General features: G+C 34.1%; 1 protein-coding gene and 1 long non-coding RNA gene across 20 annotated transcripts in view; one reads left to right on the top strand and one right to left on the bottom strand.

The window, feature by feature from the left end:
- PPIP5K2 (diphosphoinositol pentakisphosphate kinase 2) overlaps positions 1 to 9,302 on the top strand; it is a 60,548-nt gene extending 51,246 nt beyond the window's left edge. For 10 of the 19 annotated variants that reach the window (XM_087927004.1, XM_026719495.2, XM_026719480.2 and 7 more), the window contains 3 exons: positions 3,508 to 3,657; positions 5,750 to 5,878; positions 7,786 to 9,302. In XM_087927004.1, coding sequence (XP_087783130.1) covers positions 3,508 to 3,657; positions 5,750 to 5,878; positions 7,786 to 7,817 — 311 coding nt within the window. In that variant the 3' untranslated portion in view covers positions 7,818 to 9,302. Of the gene's footprint in view, positions 1 to 1,604; positions 1,757 to 3,507; positions 3,658 to 5,749; positions 5,879 to 7,785 lie in introns of those variants that run through there. The other 9 variants (XM_087926992.1, XM_087927000.1, XM_087926997.1 and 6 more) reach the window with 2 other exon arrangements.
- The window catches only part of LOC148127357 (uncharacterized), an 826,567-nt gene that overhangs the window by 183,601 nt on the left and 626,599 nt on the right, over positions 1 to 16,367 (bottom strand). The gene's annotated exons all lie outside the window — the stretch shown is intronic.

The raw sequence follows: 16,367 nt of genomic DNA, 5'->3' as shown, positions 1-16,367 counted from the left end.
GCTAAATCAGGTCAAAGTGCATTTTCTTAAGCATTTTGTTTCCAATAGCAACCATCAAATTGTGTTGGGAATTGCAGAAGGCAAAAAAGAAAAGTCATTTTCTACTTCTTTTTGTCTCCAGCACCCCAAGCTACACTGCCTTTAAACTTGGGGTACTGTTTCTTTAATTTCATTAGCTATTGATAAGAGCACTCTGTTAATTAAATTGTCATTTAAAATGAAATCTATCAATCATCTTTCTTGAAACTGAATTGCATTAAAATAAAAGTTAAAACAGTACACTATACTAACAATAACACAAGTTGTTTCCTTTATTTCAATCTTTTTCCCATTATGATGGAACCAGATTTTATTTAATCAATATATAGCTGCATTCCCTTGAAGATTGAACCAATTCAAAACTGCTTTTGTTGTTGTTGAAATTAAATGTTGGAGAAAAACACCCTTTTTCTGTTCCCATATGAAACATTTTGCACAAACTTCGCCAGTCAATCCTTTTATTACAGAAACTGAACTGACTGCCCCACAATAATAATGCTGCCCTCAATTCTTAATTCAGAACTTTCCAGTACTATTAAGTAAGAAACATTAATAAGTAAAAAGAAATGTGGGCTTTTACTGAAGTTACAGAACTATAGTTAACTCTTTGATACATTTGATTATTAGAAACAATCTAAAAAATGCAAGAAGTACTTGACTTATGATCACAGTTGAGCCCGGAATTTTGGTCATAATTCATTGTGGTCAGAAGTTGAATCACTATGTGACTGGACTTGATTTTATGACTTTTTACAATGATTGTTAAGTGAGTCACTGTGGTTGTTAAACAAATTAAATGGTTGTTAAGCAAATCACATGTTTTAACTCCAAGCTTATCCAATGGGTATTTTTTGCCAGAAAATGGCAAAAAAAGGTTGTAAAACATGATCATATGACCATAGGTTAGTGCACCAGGTTGTAAATTGTCAAGCACCTGAACTGTGATCATGTGACCATAGGGTGGTGCAGCAATAGTAATTTGCGGACAGTTTTTGAGTCCATCATAACTTCAAATGGTTGTTAAATAACAGTGAGAAAGCAAGGACTACCTATAACAGGTCAACTTTAGTTATGAAAATATTTGTAAAGACAGTTTTCATATATTATAAATACTGTATGAATTGGGAAATTTAAAAATATGTTTGAACTCTTAAAATTAAACTATCTAAAAAGAGAAAGCAGCTTAGTGCAGCAATGCAAAGCAACCAATTTGGGTTTTTAATGTTAATTATTACATACTTGCATAATAAAGAAAATTCTGTTTAATAGCTAAATACATTTCATCTAATTTATGTTCTTAATATACTTTGTATATTATGCACAACTACATTACAGAGCTTTCTCTGATATATTTAATGTTTCTTAGTATCTTTAATAATTTATTGCATGCTTTAGGTATTTATTTGAACCTTAAAGATAATCTCCAATATATTGGTTGGGACTCTTAGGGACAGAGCGTGGTTTATTGTCTTTCCTCACCTTTTCATTGGAGCCTCTCCTCTCTCTCTCTCTCTCTCTCTCCCCCTCCCTCCCCCCCTCCTTTGGTAACCCTAACCTTTTTTCAGTCTTTCCCCTTTTCTCATCTTGAGTACAAGAAATATGGTGAAATCAGTACCTACTGACAGTGCTTTACCTTATTTTCTGGGCCTCTATGCAGAGCATCCAGACCTCTATAGGTGCTGGTCGGTTTCCTCTGAGGAATTTCTAGGCTCCAGTGGTATGTCTTTATAGCTTTCAAATGTAAGATGGCAGGCTGGCTTTCTGTTGCTGCGCTAACTCTTTCATTGTCTTCCATGTTGAGATATAAATATGTATTGCAATAAAAATTACCCTAGAACTATTGTTTAATTAAAGCTGGGCTTGTTTTAAAAATATTAACTTAAGAAGGAAGTTTTCTTTTTTCCTTTCCACCGAATCAGCCTCTTAGGAAATATCTAAAAGCATTTGATAATTAGATAATAGAACTGCTAAAGGTTGAGTGTATGTGTGACTACTTAGTCCCCACTGTATAGCCAAGGAGAGACACTAATTTTAATACAATTTTCCTATACATTTTTCCAAGGTACTGATATCTAAGCATTTGGATAGGCATGAACTCTTTAAGTCAAAAAATAGTTATTATATTTCTTCTTGTAATCCTGGAGTTGTGCTTATAGATTTTTCTCTGGTAAAGAAAAGCTGCAGTTCTTGTGGAATTTACTGTAATGCAAAGAAAGGGTTTGCGCTTGCCTGCATGTATACTGTTGTAATTTATTTTACCAAGCGTTAAACACAATTAATTTGAATTATACCTAGAAACTTAATTGCTATGATTAAAACAACTGCCCAAATATCCGTAATAAATATTACTTTACATATGAAACATTATAGGTTTAAAAAAATTAAGGAGACTAAAGTGGTATTGAAATCATTGAGAGATTGTGAGTTAAAATTAATATTACATTTTAAATGTGTCCTTGAAGAACTACTTCAGTTACAATCCTGTTTTTGAAATAAAATGCCTTGAAAATAATTTGGCAATCTAAATTGAATGAAATAATTTTGTTCTTTAAACAATATAATATATGGACATCATTTTGTGGGGCACTGTCACAATCAGTTCATGAAACTCCTTCAAATCTCTCATATATGTCTGTATGTATACATACCCACACAATCAAATATATATTTGTTTGGTTAAGTTTTCTTACCCTAATACTCGAATACTAGAATACCTGTAGTTTTGCCTAATTTTTTTGTATAATTAATGAGGCAGGTATTATTTTAATATGTTATTAAATATCTTGCATGTTGATGTTTTATGAAAGGAGTTTCTTAAATTTTAATTCAGAATTGTATACTTTAAAATCTTCCAAATTATTTTCCTATTTAGGTGGGAAACACAGTTTCATTGGTTATAGAAATAATCTTAGCATATATTGCAACATTAACTTAACTAATTCTTAAATAGGGCTTCTGCTAAAATGCATATATATGTGATTGTAATTACAGCTGTGTAAGTGATGGTTAAACTACTGTCTAATTTAAATATGCATGTTCTGTTAAGTTTATATAGAATTATGAGCTTCATGTGAAATAACCACTGGTTATTTGGTCTAAGTATTATTTTAGTTTGTGAAGTGGTGATTGTATTTATATTCAATGTATTTATATATATATTTATATATTTGAGTGAGAGCCAGAGTGATTTTTGGCTATTCTTTATTCTCATGTTTGACATGTACTATCTCTGAAAATTTACATTGTAAAATCAGGCAAAATTTTGGAACTATTTTTGATGAGAACAAAGATTTGTCAAAATCAGAAGTTTGCTGTGTTGAAAAGTATTTCATTACACATGGCCTAGGGTTCTTGTTTTTCTCTATTGTAGCTTTAAAGTTCTGTGGATCACGTTGCTATCCAAAAAATAATTCAGTGCTTCTGGGCTTTTATGGTGAAAATCTGTGAGTTTTTCTTTTTCTTTTTTAGGCTTTGAATTATATTCCATGGTGCCTTCAATTTGTCCTCTAGAAACTCTCCATAACTCCTTGTCTTTAAAGCAAGTGGATGAATTTCTTGCCTCAATTACAGCCTCAACCTCGTGTGAAAATTTTCCAAATACATCTACAGCTTCCTTTCGTAATTATTTACTATCTGTTCTATTTTTCAAACTGCAATACATTGCTACGTGTAAACAATTCATTAAAATTTCAGAATTAGCACTTTGAGTTGCTTATATATCTCTTTATATACCTAAGGTTTAGAAGAACAGAATCTAAGACACAGATATGGTACAAAACAGTGTCTAAGATAAATGGTCATGAAATTCCAATTACAGAAGGGGCTACCTTACAATTGTATTAATTTGCTTGTTTGTTTGTATGGATTTTAAAATACTTGATTCCAAACAATGTGTAATACATATTCCATCCTAAGGCCTGTTGAAAAACAGGTTTTGATGGCTAAGCCTTTAGTGGATGACTGGCAGTTTCCAAACAAATATGCACTACTTATTTTTCCTTTGCTGTAGCATTTGATAGATTCACTCAACTGAATCTTGCTTAGCAACGTTACCATACAATTGTCAGATTTATGCATTTAGAATATATAATAACAAAAGTTATTTCCACCTCTACAAACACTGAAGATCCCCAAAGTTAAGTTGCTTTTATTATTCCACCTCTCAACATTCGCTTGTTCAAGACTAATTTTTAAATCAGCTTCACCTACCCCTGAAGGCCCAGCAGAATTTACAAACTTTTCCATGTACTAACTTATGTGATATTGTAATACAGGTAGTCCTTGACTTATGACTGTAATGGAGCCTACCTATTATGGTTGCAAGTTGTGACGGTTGTCAAGTGAGACACCTATATGATCATCTTGCTTAATGACACCAATCCCTGTTCTCACTGTTCCAATTGCAGCATTTTCCCAGTTCTTATATGGTCTGTCCGAGGCCTTCACCACTTCCTGCAGCACCCCATGCTCTGCTTCCCACCACAGTGAGTTTTTAATAGGCCTTGGACTTGCTTTCCCACCTCACTGGGTCACTGCAGGCCTTGGTCCTACTTCTCAACCTGCTGGGTCTCACAATGCTCCTTACTCGCATCACAGATTAGTCATTTATCTTTTCATAGATCTTCAGTAAGCAGCTGCTCTGCCACACAGCCTCCTTACACAGTGGAGGTCATGTGGCATCAGCCTGGAAGTGGGTGCAATTTTGGCAGTGGCTAAAATGAATTGTGGCTGTTCCAAAATGGCACCTACTTCCGGGATGGTGTCACATGACCTCCACTGTATAGAAAGGTCCCATGGAAGAGCAGCTGCTTGCCAGAGATCTATAAAAAAAAGTGAGTGACCAATCCATGGGAGGTGGAATGGAAAGTGTGGGACCTAGCAGGGTGGGAAGCAGGCCCAAGGACTGCAGTTATCAGGTGGGACAGGATGAGGGGGAGATTGGTCTGCATGCTTCCCTGTGGTCTGTGGGTTGCCAAGTGCTCAAATATTGTTCACAACTGGAGAGGCCCAGTAGCAGCTGTAATTTCAGGCATGAGTTGTAAGTCCATTTGATTGCAATTTTGAACAGTCGCTGAATGAATGGTCATAAGTCAAGGACTACCTATATACCGGGTGTAAGGTGTAGACTACGAGTGGAAGACACAGATTCAGTTCCATGGAAACCCACTAAAAGGTAATATACATAATGTATAGAGCCTGGAACTGCTGAAAGAACAAGAGATAAATCTAATGAGTTAAAAAAAGAGTAAACCTATACCCAAATATACAACAGTGAACAATATCCAGCTACTCATACTGATGACGGGAAATTCCAGAAAGTGTACTTCCACTACCATTCCAAAGATGATCTATCCAACATTTCAATGGTATGGTTCATGATCTAAGGGACTGAAAGAAGAGGCATCCCAAAGTCAGGTTGAGTCATTTTATTCCCGAAAGGTTCACATAGAAGTAGAATAACAGAGTTGGAAGGGACTTCGTAGGTTATCTAGTCCAATCCCCTGCTTAAGCAGAATAGTCCATTTCAGACAAATGGCTGTCCAATCTCTTCTTGAAAGCCTCTAGTGATGGGGCACCCACAACTTCTGAAGGCAAGACATTACACTGGTTGATTGTTCACACTGTTAGGAAATTTCTCCTTGGTAGCAGTGCTAAAAAATAATGTGGTTTTGTTACAGAACTTCTTATCCTGCCCCCATTAATCTTTTAGGTTCTCCATCATTTATTGATTCCGTGACAGAAAGAAAGTCTTCTTTAAATACATATACCCCTGCTAAAATCCAACCAACAACATTTGAAGACTATGCAGGGCGGAGATCTGTTGAGAGAAGCCCCTCAGGTAAGTAATGCTTAAGTTTACATGTTCTCATATCAGTAAGCTTTTAATTGGTCATACTTTTGTTATAACAATCAAATTTATATAATTTTAATCTTAATTGAAATCTGTACAAATCTTATTTTCTTTTTTATCTGATTAAAATTATTGATCAATATTGAATTAAAAAGATGAGAAATGTTTCATAGTAGACAACACTTTTTGACTTTAACTGATGACATATAAGTAAAGGTAGTTCTCAACTTGCAGCCACAACTGAGATCACAATCTTCAGTCATTAAGTGAAACTATCATTAAGCAAAACATCACATCTACTCAACAATTGCAATCCTGGCAGTCCTGGTTGTGGTCATTAAGCAATCTCCTGGACCACTAAGTGGACAGAGCAAAGAGTGCTCTACATGGACTTGCATCCTTCCAATAGACAACTCTTTTCCTCTCAAAAGAACTGCCTGTTGGAGGAATTCTACCTTGCTGTCAAAAGAGGCTGGCTGAAAAAGGTCCATCCAAAACTTTCAGCAGAATTTTGGCATAAGTATTTGTAGAGTATTTGCAGCCAAGATCAGAAGACATATCATGCTGCATTGTCCTGCAGAGAAAAAGGGGTTTTCTTTTCTGCAAGAACTTGCTGAAAATGGTCTATTATCCAAGCAGGATTTTGGCATGGACTCCCATTACCTTCTATTTCTGGGGGCTGGCAGCAAACACCCCATGCTGCAAATGGATTTTGGAATAGACCATTTACACCCCACCCCCCCGCCTCAGAAACCAGAGGAGAAGTCCTTGGAACCTCCCTGCAGGCTTTCCCATTAACATTCTAGGGAAGACAGCAGGAAAGATTGCAAATGGTGATCACATGATTGCAGAGCACTTGACAATTGGTCATAAGTGTGAACAGGTCACCAGCACCTAGATTGCAATCATGTGATGACAGACTGAAACAGTTGTAACTGTACAGGTTGTAAATCTCTGTTCAGAAACATTGTAATTTTGAACCATCGCTGAACAAATGGTTATTAAGCAAGGACTAAGCAAGGACTATCTGTGTTTACAATTGTGCTTAATCAATTAATACACAAATAGAAAAAAAGTTTGACCAATGGAAGTAAAATACTGTACATGCAAGAAATTCTTCTAAACTACCCATTGTTTTGCTTGCACTAGTGACTTGAAAAAGCTAAAAAAAGTTGCCCTTTAAAGTACTATATAATAATCATGTTTAATATGACGCTCAGCACATTTTCAGGGTTTTTTACTTGTTTAAATGCTCCAGATATAGTATTCTCCATATCTTGCAGATCTTGATTTAACTATCGTTGAAAGTATTTTGTGTGACTTTGTGGCTTATGTCTTGACTTTCTTACTACCTATCATTTGCCAGAATTGTTCAGTTTGCTTCCAGTCCCTTTCCTTTCTTGGGCTTCCATTAAATTTGCAAGTTCAGATTAAAAGCAATATGTTAAGCCAATTTTATAAACATTTCTGTAAGTTATGCATAGCTATAATTTTAACTTCAGTGAAGGATTATCAATTTTTAAATTGATATGTGACACATGTCCAGAGGTTTTAGTTTTACGAGTGATTCAAAGAAGTGGGTAAGTACATATTTAATTGAAAAATGTGAGAAAACTCTTGATCTAGTCAGGTTTGGCAATGAGCTTAGTTTTAAGCCTTAAGAGGACTTTTAGTTCTGATTTAGTTTTGTTCACAAAACATAAACATGTATTTTAATGGTATACAAAGCATCATTCTGAATTTAAACCATTATTTATAGTACAGTGCAAATTTCAAATGGACTGGGTGTTATAGAAAATTTTTGAACTCATTTGTAGAAATTATTTTGAACTTAGAATGAGACATTACGAATTCAGCTTAAAATTTGACTGAAATAGTATTTTGTTTCTGTACAGATGCCACTTGCTCTTCAGTTCCTGATATTTGACTCTGTACCATTAGAAGACAAAAAGAATTTAAATAATAGTAGTGTGATGTTAGTAGTGAAATGCTTTCTGAAAAAGAATTAACCACTTCAGTCAAAACTTGAAGGAATACTTCATTGCCTCTTCTATAATGAACAAATCCTTACAGAAAAAGGCAGTTTTTGAAATCACGTTTGCCACACAGTGTGTTTCATTGTACGTAAAAAAAACCTTCTGGAATGCATAAGTTGTATATTTTCAGTTAAAGGTGACTTCGGTTCTAAAATATAAAGAGCAACAAAGTTTACACTTGTAATTTTAAGGTACTGATATCTTAAATGTAAAAACTGCACAAAATATTTCCATCATTGTTGTCTAAAATATGCGCACAATGCAAAACCAAAACAGCCTAGCATAATAGTATCGTATTGCAGACACAGCTAGAAAGGGAGAAAAGACAAAGATTTTTAAAAGGCTGTTAGATATAAAAGGGGATAGATTTACAATAGGCCTTTTAAAAGTTTACAGTAGGCCTTTTTTCATTACCAAGAAATATTAACGTGGCTCTGGTTAATGTCTACTTTTCTGAATATTGACCCCTAAATTAGAATTTAGCAATTTAAACTTTATTTCTGGTAATCATGCTTGTTGTTTGACTTAAGATGAAAACTTTAGATTCTTAGACTTGGCAAATGCAAGGAAAATTCAACAACCTGCTGTAGAAACTAATACTCTAAAGCTAATGTGTCATATTTTGAGTCATATAAGTACTAATAGCATCTATATGATATTATACAATTGTAAAGTTAAAAGTTAAAATTGGTTTCAATTCACAGATCAGCTTCACTGAAGATTTATTCTAACTTGACAAGAGTCAGGGCCACCAAAACAAATTAAAAAAGAAAATATTTTAAATGCTAATGTAGAAGAACTTTACATTTCATAGCAAAATATTTTATTTCTATTTCATGCATGCTTACTACTAAGTTAAAACCTCATTCTTACTCTATGCCAATTATTTTCTCTGTCAGCAGCAGTTGTATAGGGAACAAAATCTTGGTCTTGACTCCATTCCGTTTAGTCATTCATCTGTCAAGTGCAAGGTTTAGATTGTAATCTCTCTCCATGCTTCAGTTTAAATATGGCTTCTGGAAGAATCGCATCCTTCCTATTATATCAAGGTACCTCTAATGAGATTTCATAGTAATAATTACATAAAGGGGTACTGTCCAAAAAAATCATATACTCATAAATTAATATCTTGCCTAAGATGGCCTGCTCAGTCTTGATGCAGAAGTACATGTCACTTTTTCCTATTTGAATATGAGACATTTTGGGAGTCAGTTATGGACAGTATATACATGATTTACCACATTTCTTTGTTTACATCAATACCTGGAATTTGCGCAAGATTATTCTAACCTATGCTTTAGTATAGGGCATGAATTAATTTGATTGCATTATTTATGAATTTATTTCCTGTTTACATACTATCCAAAGGCTCTTTTTTTTAAAAAAAAGTTTGCCACATAGGTTTCTGCAGAATACTGTTTAAAAGTATAGTCCTATAGAAGGATAATAGGGCTTTATAAAAGCAGAAACAGCTGGTCTGTTTACATTCATGATTGTAATTTTATATGTTTGTACATGCTGTCATTTGTCGTGTTTTCAAATGAAAAGTTGCAACAAAATCAATTCTATGAAATTACTGTTTCATCATTGAATATATGGGCATAACCCCATGTAGAAAATAGGCATATTATTGATCTTTTATTAATGCCTATTGGTGAACAATGTTTAAAGATAAAAATCAGTGTTATCAGACATCCCAAAACTGGAACTCTGCTTTTTTAAAAATATTCAGGTTTGTCAACATCTATATATTAGTTGTCTTTTGACTTCCCTTATGTCCTGTTCAATTATTGAATGGTTAAAATATTTTCAGTCTTTGCAGTAACTCTGTAATTTATGAATGGCAATATTTTCCTTTATACTGCAAGAGGCCTGGTTTCAGTGCCTTTATAAGAATAAAAATACTTTCATTCAGTAATTTTCCATAAACATGTACTTGCTTATAAAGCTTGCCATGGCATTGCTGTGCATATTATATGGGATTATATAAGCAATTATTAATCATTAAGATACCAAATATATGATCTCATTGCATTCATCTTCTAAATACAGGTTTTTAATATGGACAATGTTTGTCTTGGTCACTTATGAATGTATATGTTATATTGTTTTTCTATACAAAATGTTGTTTAATTATGTGTAACATTCCAGTCAACCAAAGCTTTGGCATAAAAATTCAATGTGCTCTTAAATAAAAGAGTTCACAAAAAAGCAGCATCCATTCTAATTGATCTTTAACATGATTTTTTGTCCTTTGACAAATATTCCTAAGAGACTGAATACAGAACTATGATCTTAAGTAAATATAAGTATAAGAATTATCATTACAGGTAGGTCTTATTTAGCAACGGTCTCATTTAGCAACCACTCAGCTACAACCGTGATAAAATAGTAACTTTATGATCAGTCCTTGAAATATGATCTTCACAGTGCTGGATAAGGATCAACAGAATTCAAGATGTTCAGAACTTAGTCCATTTGTGGCTATGTAGAGTCGCTAGGCTGATTCTTCTTTTGATATATATTGAGTATAAATAAACAAAAGGCACACGTCACTATGAGCCAAAGTGCAAAATATAAGAGGGATAATCTCTTAATTGACAGATATATGTAACATTCTGGATGTTTTTCAGGATATCCTGTTCTTCAACTATCTGAAAGAACGTGACATGAGATCAAAACCTGATTACTATTACATAAGAGTTCCAAACATAAAATGGAAATCATAGGAAGGTAGATTGATTATTAGAACATCATTTCCTAACAATCAGAGCAGTTTAACAACTGATCCAATTAATCAAGTAATTGTGGTTCTGTTTCCTAGATCAATATTCAGTGATCTATTGGGACTGTTGGCTTTGATGTTAGTGATAAGGGAGTTGGATGCACAATGTTAAATGGTATCCTTTAAATCTGTAATTGTAAACAGATGGTTCTTGCTTTATTCCTAATGTGAATCTTCCCACAAAACTGTAAAGACTCTACCCTACACTTTTCTCTTTTCCTTCTCCTCCCCTATTTTACCTTCATCTCTCTTTATATTTTTGTATTTTATGCTTTGCAAAAAATTAATAAAATTTTGAATGGTATAAAAGGACTCTATGATAGATAAAGCATTTCAACATTAGAATGTCTAACCCATTCACTAATCAAAATGGAGTATTTTTAAGATTCTTTCTGTGCTCTGTAGTTCGTTACTAGCATCACAAAATAGACTAGACTCAAATTTTCTCTGAAAAAGAAATTCCAATTTTAAGTCAGTCTCATTTTAGATTACAGCCATCTTTGCTCATTACTGTTATTTTATTACTTCAACTCACTGCAATAGAATTAAAGCTATTAGATTTGTACCAAATTTTATACTACCTTATTCTATATTTTGGTTACATTTTGAAACAGCAATAAAGAAAATGCTCACTAGCTAGCTATGTTAATGATTCTATTAATGAAACATATCTTTTAATTTACAGAGGTATAAGTAATGCCATGGTATCATAATGGAACAGGTATATATTGTTTATACTGTTAATGAGCGTTATTCTCTGAAATACCAGTAGATTGTGAGTTGCCACATCCTCAACTCAGACACTATAAGATACACTGTATAATCTTCAAAGATGGGATGCTAAATTATTCATAGGAAAGTATTTCTAACCAGTAAAGAACCTCTTTTTTTAATTTGGCTCACAGTATATATAACTACGATACATTAGATTTGTGAGACAGGAAGAAATTTAGTAGTATCCCACAGATTATTAGTGGTATCCATTATTATACAATTGTAAAGGCATAGATAGAAGAGATTAGCTCTGTTTAGGCATATAGATGTTAAGGCCTGTTGTGACTGGCTGGTGTGAACCAGACATGGAGTAAAGGAAAAAATAGAGCCCCCACCCCACCCCACCCCAGTTTAAATGTGTTTTTGAAGGATAGCTGGACTGTTATGGATGAGCTGACCTGGCTGTTAAGCAATCCCATTGGTAGAAAGAGTTATATAAGGTGTATGTGTTAAAGGAGGTGTATATGTTAAAAACTATTGCCTGGGGAAATACCTACCTCTTCAGTAGCTGCAGGACAAGCTGCCAGAGTAACGCTGCAGTGGAAGAAGAAGCTGGAGCAAAAAGGCTGCATTAAAAAGGGAAGAGAAATGTGCGTGGCAAGTGTCAGTTATTATTTGGAGCATGAAAACCCAGAGAGACAAACTCCATCCAAGACCCCAAACTTTGGAAGGCTAGAAAGGATCTGCCTAGTTACAGGCAATGGCTTCACCCAAAATCCTGAAAAGGGCAGAGGGAGAATGGACTGTCACTATAGGAGCCCTGGTTTTGCAAATTACGGTAACTATAGAATTGCAAATAACAACGCATTTCTAAATGCCAATCACAACTTCTGAAGCATTTCTAGATCTCTATTTTTCATTTTTCATTATTTTTTTATGAAAGTTAACAATATTAAATAGATATCCTCAATCTGCATGACTCTAAAGTCACTATGCTAGGTGGCATTTTATTTGCCAAAGATTGAAGTAAGTATCTTTAAAAAATTGAATAGAAACATAGTCTGCTCAAATAATAATCCATCTGAGCTTGGCTTGACCTATTTTTCTAGAAATCAGGCCAAGTTAAGAAATGAATTAGACAACAAAGCAAAAAAGTATAATTGTAAAGAAGTGAGAGCAGTGAATGATCTCTTAAAAATACAACTGGTAGAAAGATAACATGCAATATATAGCATCGCTATTCAGCATTTATAAATTACATGCCATAATTACACATCAGATTTTTGTTTAAATATGAAGTTGTTTTTTAAAAAAGTTCAAACTAGGACATATGAACATTACCCAATTTCCTGGATTAATTTGATATTTCATATATAATTATATATTGCAATATAATAAATTATTATCAAGCATGAAGAACAAACCAATATGTCAAAATAAATCTTGTGTCATAAAGCCATTAGGTGAAGAATGCACCCTAGAACTTTTCTCAGACAGCTGTCACAATTATTCAAATCATGGTTCATTATTATTATTATGGTGGTTTGCATAGTCAGTCAAGGGCTTAGATGGGATTTGGTAATTTTATTCACCTATTGAGTCCTGGGATAGGCAGATTTGTTATTTAATACTATTAAGGATACAGACACAAGATGGAAGCTGTTCCAAACCAAGCTAACTTTCGCCATTGACTGATGGTGATTTTGTCAATGCCGATAGTGTTCAAGTATTGCTTCAGTTTTTGGGGGATTTATTATTATCATTTATAGAAGTCAACATGGGTTTGTTAAAAACAGATCATGCCAGGAAAACCTTATTGCGGTCTTTGACAAAGTGACTAAATTAGTGGATCAGGGAAATAATGTAGACATAGTTTACTTAGACTTCAGTAAGCATTTGACAAAGTAGACCACAACCCATTTCTATATAAAATAGAAAAATATCAGACATAGCATCATCACCAGATGGATTTACAGCTAGATAATCAACCATGCTCAACAATCCTCAATGGAGCTACATTTAAATGGAGGAATGCTGCATGTAGCATGCAGTGGAATATCCTAAGGTTCTGTCTTAGGCCCAGTATTCTTGCGACATTTTCATAAATTTAGATACGGTGATGTATAAATTTGCATACAACACCAAGCTGGAGAAAATGGCCAAACTTTAGAATATAAACTCAAGATGCAGAAGGATCTTGACAAGAGTTGAAAACTGGGCACAGTCCCAACAAAATGCAATTCACTGGTGAGAAAAGTTAGGTAAGAAAAACTAAATGCCCATGTATAGTATCTGGCTCAATAGCAGCAACTCCGAGGGAACTAGGTGTTTGAGTGGAAAACCACTTAAATATGAGCCAGCAATGTCCTGGGCTGTCCAAAATCCAAGGCAGTCTAGGCTGCATCAACAGAGGGATAATAGCAAGAACACAAGGCAATTGTAAGTGATGATTTTAGAAACAGTGCTAAAGGGAACTAAAGATTTCAAGCGGAAGAAAAATACAAGCCTGATATCAGTTAACACTGGGATTTACAGAATGATACAAACCACTAGTACCAGAAATATTAAAGATCATGAAGAATGTAACTAGAACCACAATATCAACACTGTCAGCAACAGTGTCAGCTTCTGTGAATGGATTATTTCTAAAAGATGTAAATTAAATAACATATAGAACAAATTTTATCTGACAAGATGAAGTATAGAACGTGATACTACCAATGTCCGGCCAAGAGAATGATTTTGGAAAGGATGCTTTGCTAGATATACAAAAGAAACTGGCTGCAGTTTTAAAAATTAAAAGAGAAATACAAATAATACACCAAGAAACATTTTATACCTGTAAAATGTTTTCATACTGGATCTATAAAAGAAGCTTGAAAAAAATCTCAAATGAGTTAAAAAAGATATTTGATTGAATGAAAGATTAAGACTATTAGAACTTTTTGGACTTTTTGCTGATACCAGGATTGAAAAGTTCATTCTGGATAGAAATCCAGAAAATGTTTTCTGGATTTGCATATAGATAAGAGATGAAATATGGGATTAAGAGATAACTGTTACAAGGGTGAAGGGTTATTAAATTTGTTTATACTTGTGATGAAAGTTGGAAGTAGCTTCCTTATGTATTTTTGCCTGCACTTTTCTCTTTCCATTAGTGTATAATTTTTATTATTGTAATGACTAGCTATTATCTACCTATAAAACAATCTGTATGTTGTAAGCATATGTATGCACACACAAACATGCATACACACTTCGTGCTCAAAGACTTGCAACACAAAAGTCTTAGTATAGTCAATGATATACTAACTTTAAATCTGTATCCTGGAAAAGAATTGGGAGAGTCCCATATTGAAATTCTCACCAGCCCTTGAAACATATTAGTAGCTTTAGAGCTAGTTGCTATCAGCCTAAGCTACCTCATATGTAATGATGTTAAATCAAATGACAATTGCACCAGATGTCACACTGAGGGGTAAACATTTGGAGAGAAAAAAATAAAATTTCTAAGGAAGAGCTGTTGGCTAAACCAGTCAAACTGAAAAGAAGACAAGAACAGCAAGATGAAATCTGGACTACTGAGAAATTTAATTAGATTTAGAAGACTCTATTCAGCCAGAATTTAAACACATTAAGGTATAATTCCTTAAGTATATGTTTCAAACTTTTCTATTTGTCCATCAGTAAAAACATTTGGATAACTCACCATTTGTTTGAAATTGAAATATTTCATTCATCGACCAAAAGTCAGTTCCTCCAGCCTGGCTAACATTTCAGGTTTTTTTTTTTTTTAAAAAAATCCAAGTAAGGGAAATCCATAGCAACAATAGATTATTGAGTCTACCTGGGAATGAAATAATTGTATTAAGAAGGCATAGAAATATTTAGTTAAATCCATAAAATTTATGATGACTGGAAGAACAACAAAACAAAGGTTTAAAAAATTGAATTCCTTCAATATCAGACTTCCAAAACTGTCAACTTTCACTTTAAAAAAGAAAACTTCTAAGGTAGTGCTTCCCAAACTTTTTCCCTCATTACCCAAAACAGTTACCAAATTTCAAGGACCAGTCATACCCTCCCTTCATTTAGCATTAACCTAGCTGAATAATTATAATTCAAGGACTACCTGCATTATAAAAAAAGGATGTTCATGTCATTTCCACAAAATATCCATTGATCAATTTCTGTGTGAATAGGAATAATTTGGAAGAGTTTTGAATATAGTAAATCTGGCAATCTTTTAAGTCAATTAAAATATCCCTCTTGTGGGTAATGTGTTCATGCCTTGTTACCCGAAGGGGGAAAAAACACATTTTACCCAATTATGGACAGTTTACTCAGGTTTAGGAAGGGGAAAATGACTGAATCCTGGTGACCTGTCCAGCCATCTTTCTTAACAGGAAAAAAAAAATCTTTGTGTTCTTCCAGGATGTTTTCAAGTCCACCAGCCCTGATATTTAGAGATTTCTGAAACTTGGAAACTTAAGATTCGCGGACTTCATCTCCCAAAATTCTCCAACCACCAATTGCCCTAGAAATTTCCCATCCAAGTACTAACAGTTTAGGGCAAAGGCGAATCAGCCACCTGCCGAGGCAAATGGATGTTATCGTGTCATCTTTATCGTAGTCCCAGATTTCATGAAAGAAAGCTTACACCCTCAAGAAGGCCTATACGTGCCCGAGATCGTATGGGCTTTATTTCTAACTAAGAATATCCTGGGTTGAAATGGGGAAAAAATGAGTTTTCAAGTGTTCGGAACCTTCTTTTCTTTCTTTTATGACTTCACAAATTCCAACTGACCGAACAAAAACGCGCGAAAGGAGGCGGCGGTGGCACCCGCAAAGGGAGCAGGGACGGGAAAGGCTCTGTTACAAGAAGGCAGAAACAAGCTTGTGCGCTCCGCATTTCCCACGCTTAGAGCCAGAAAGGGTACTA

The sequence above is a fragment of the Pseudonaja textilis genome, chromosome 2 (assembly GCF_049901715.1).
Source record: "Pseudonaja textilis isolate UNSWEBS1 chromosome 2, rPseTex1.2, whole genome shotgun sequence".
Lineage (NCBI taxonomy): Eukaryota > Metazoa > Chordata > Lepidosauria > Squamata > Elapidae > Pseudonaja > Pseudonaja textilis.
This window is presented reverse-complemented; position numbering and strand designations above follow the sequence as displayed.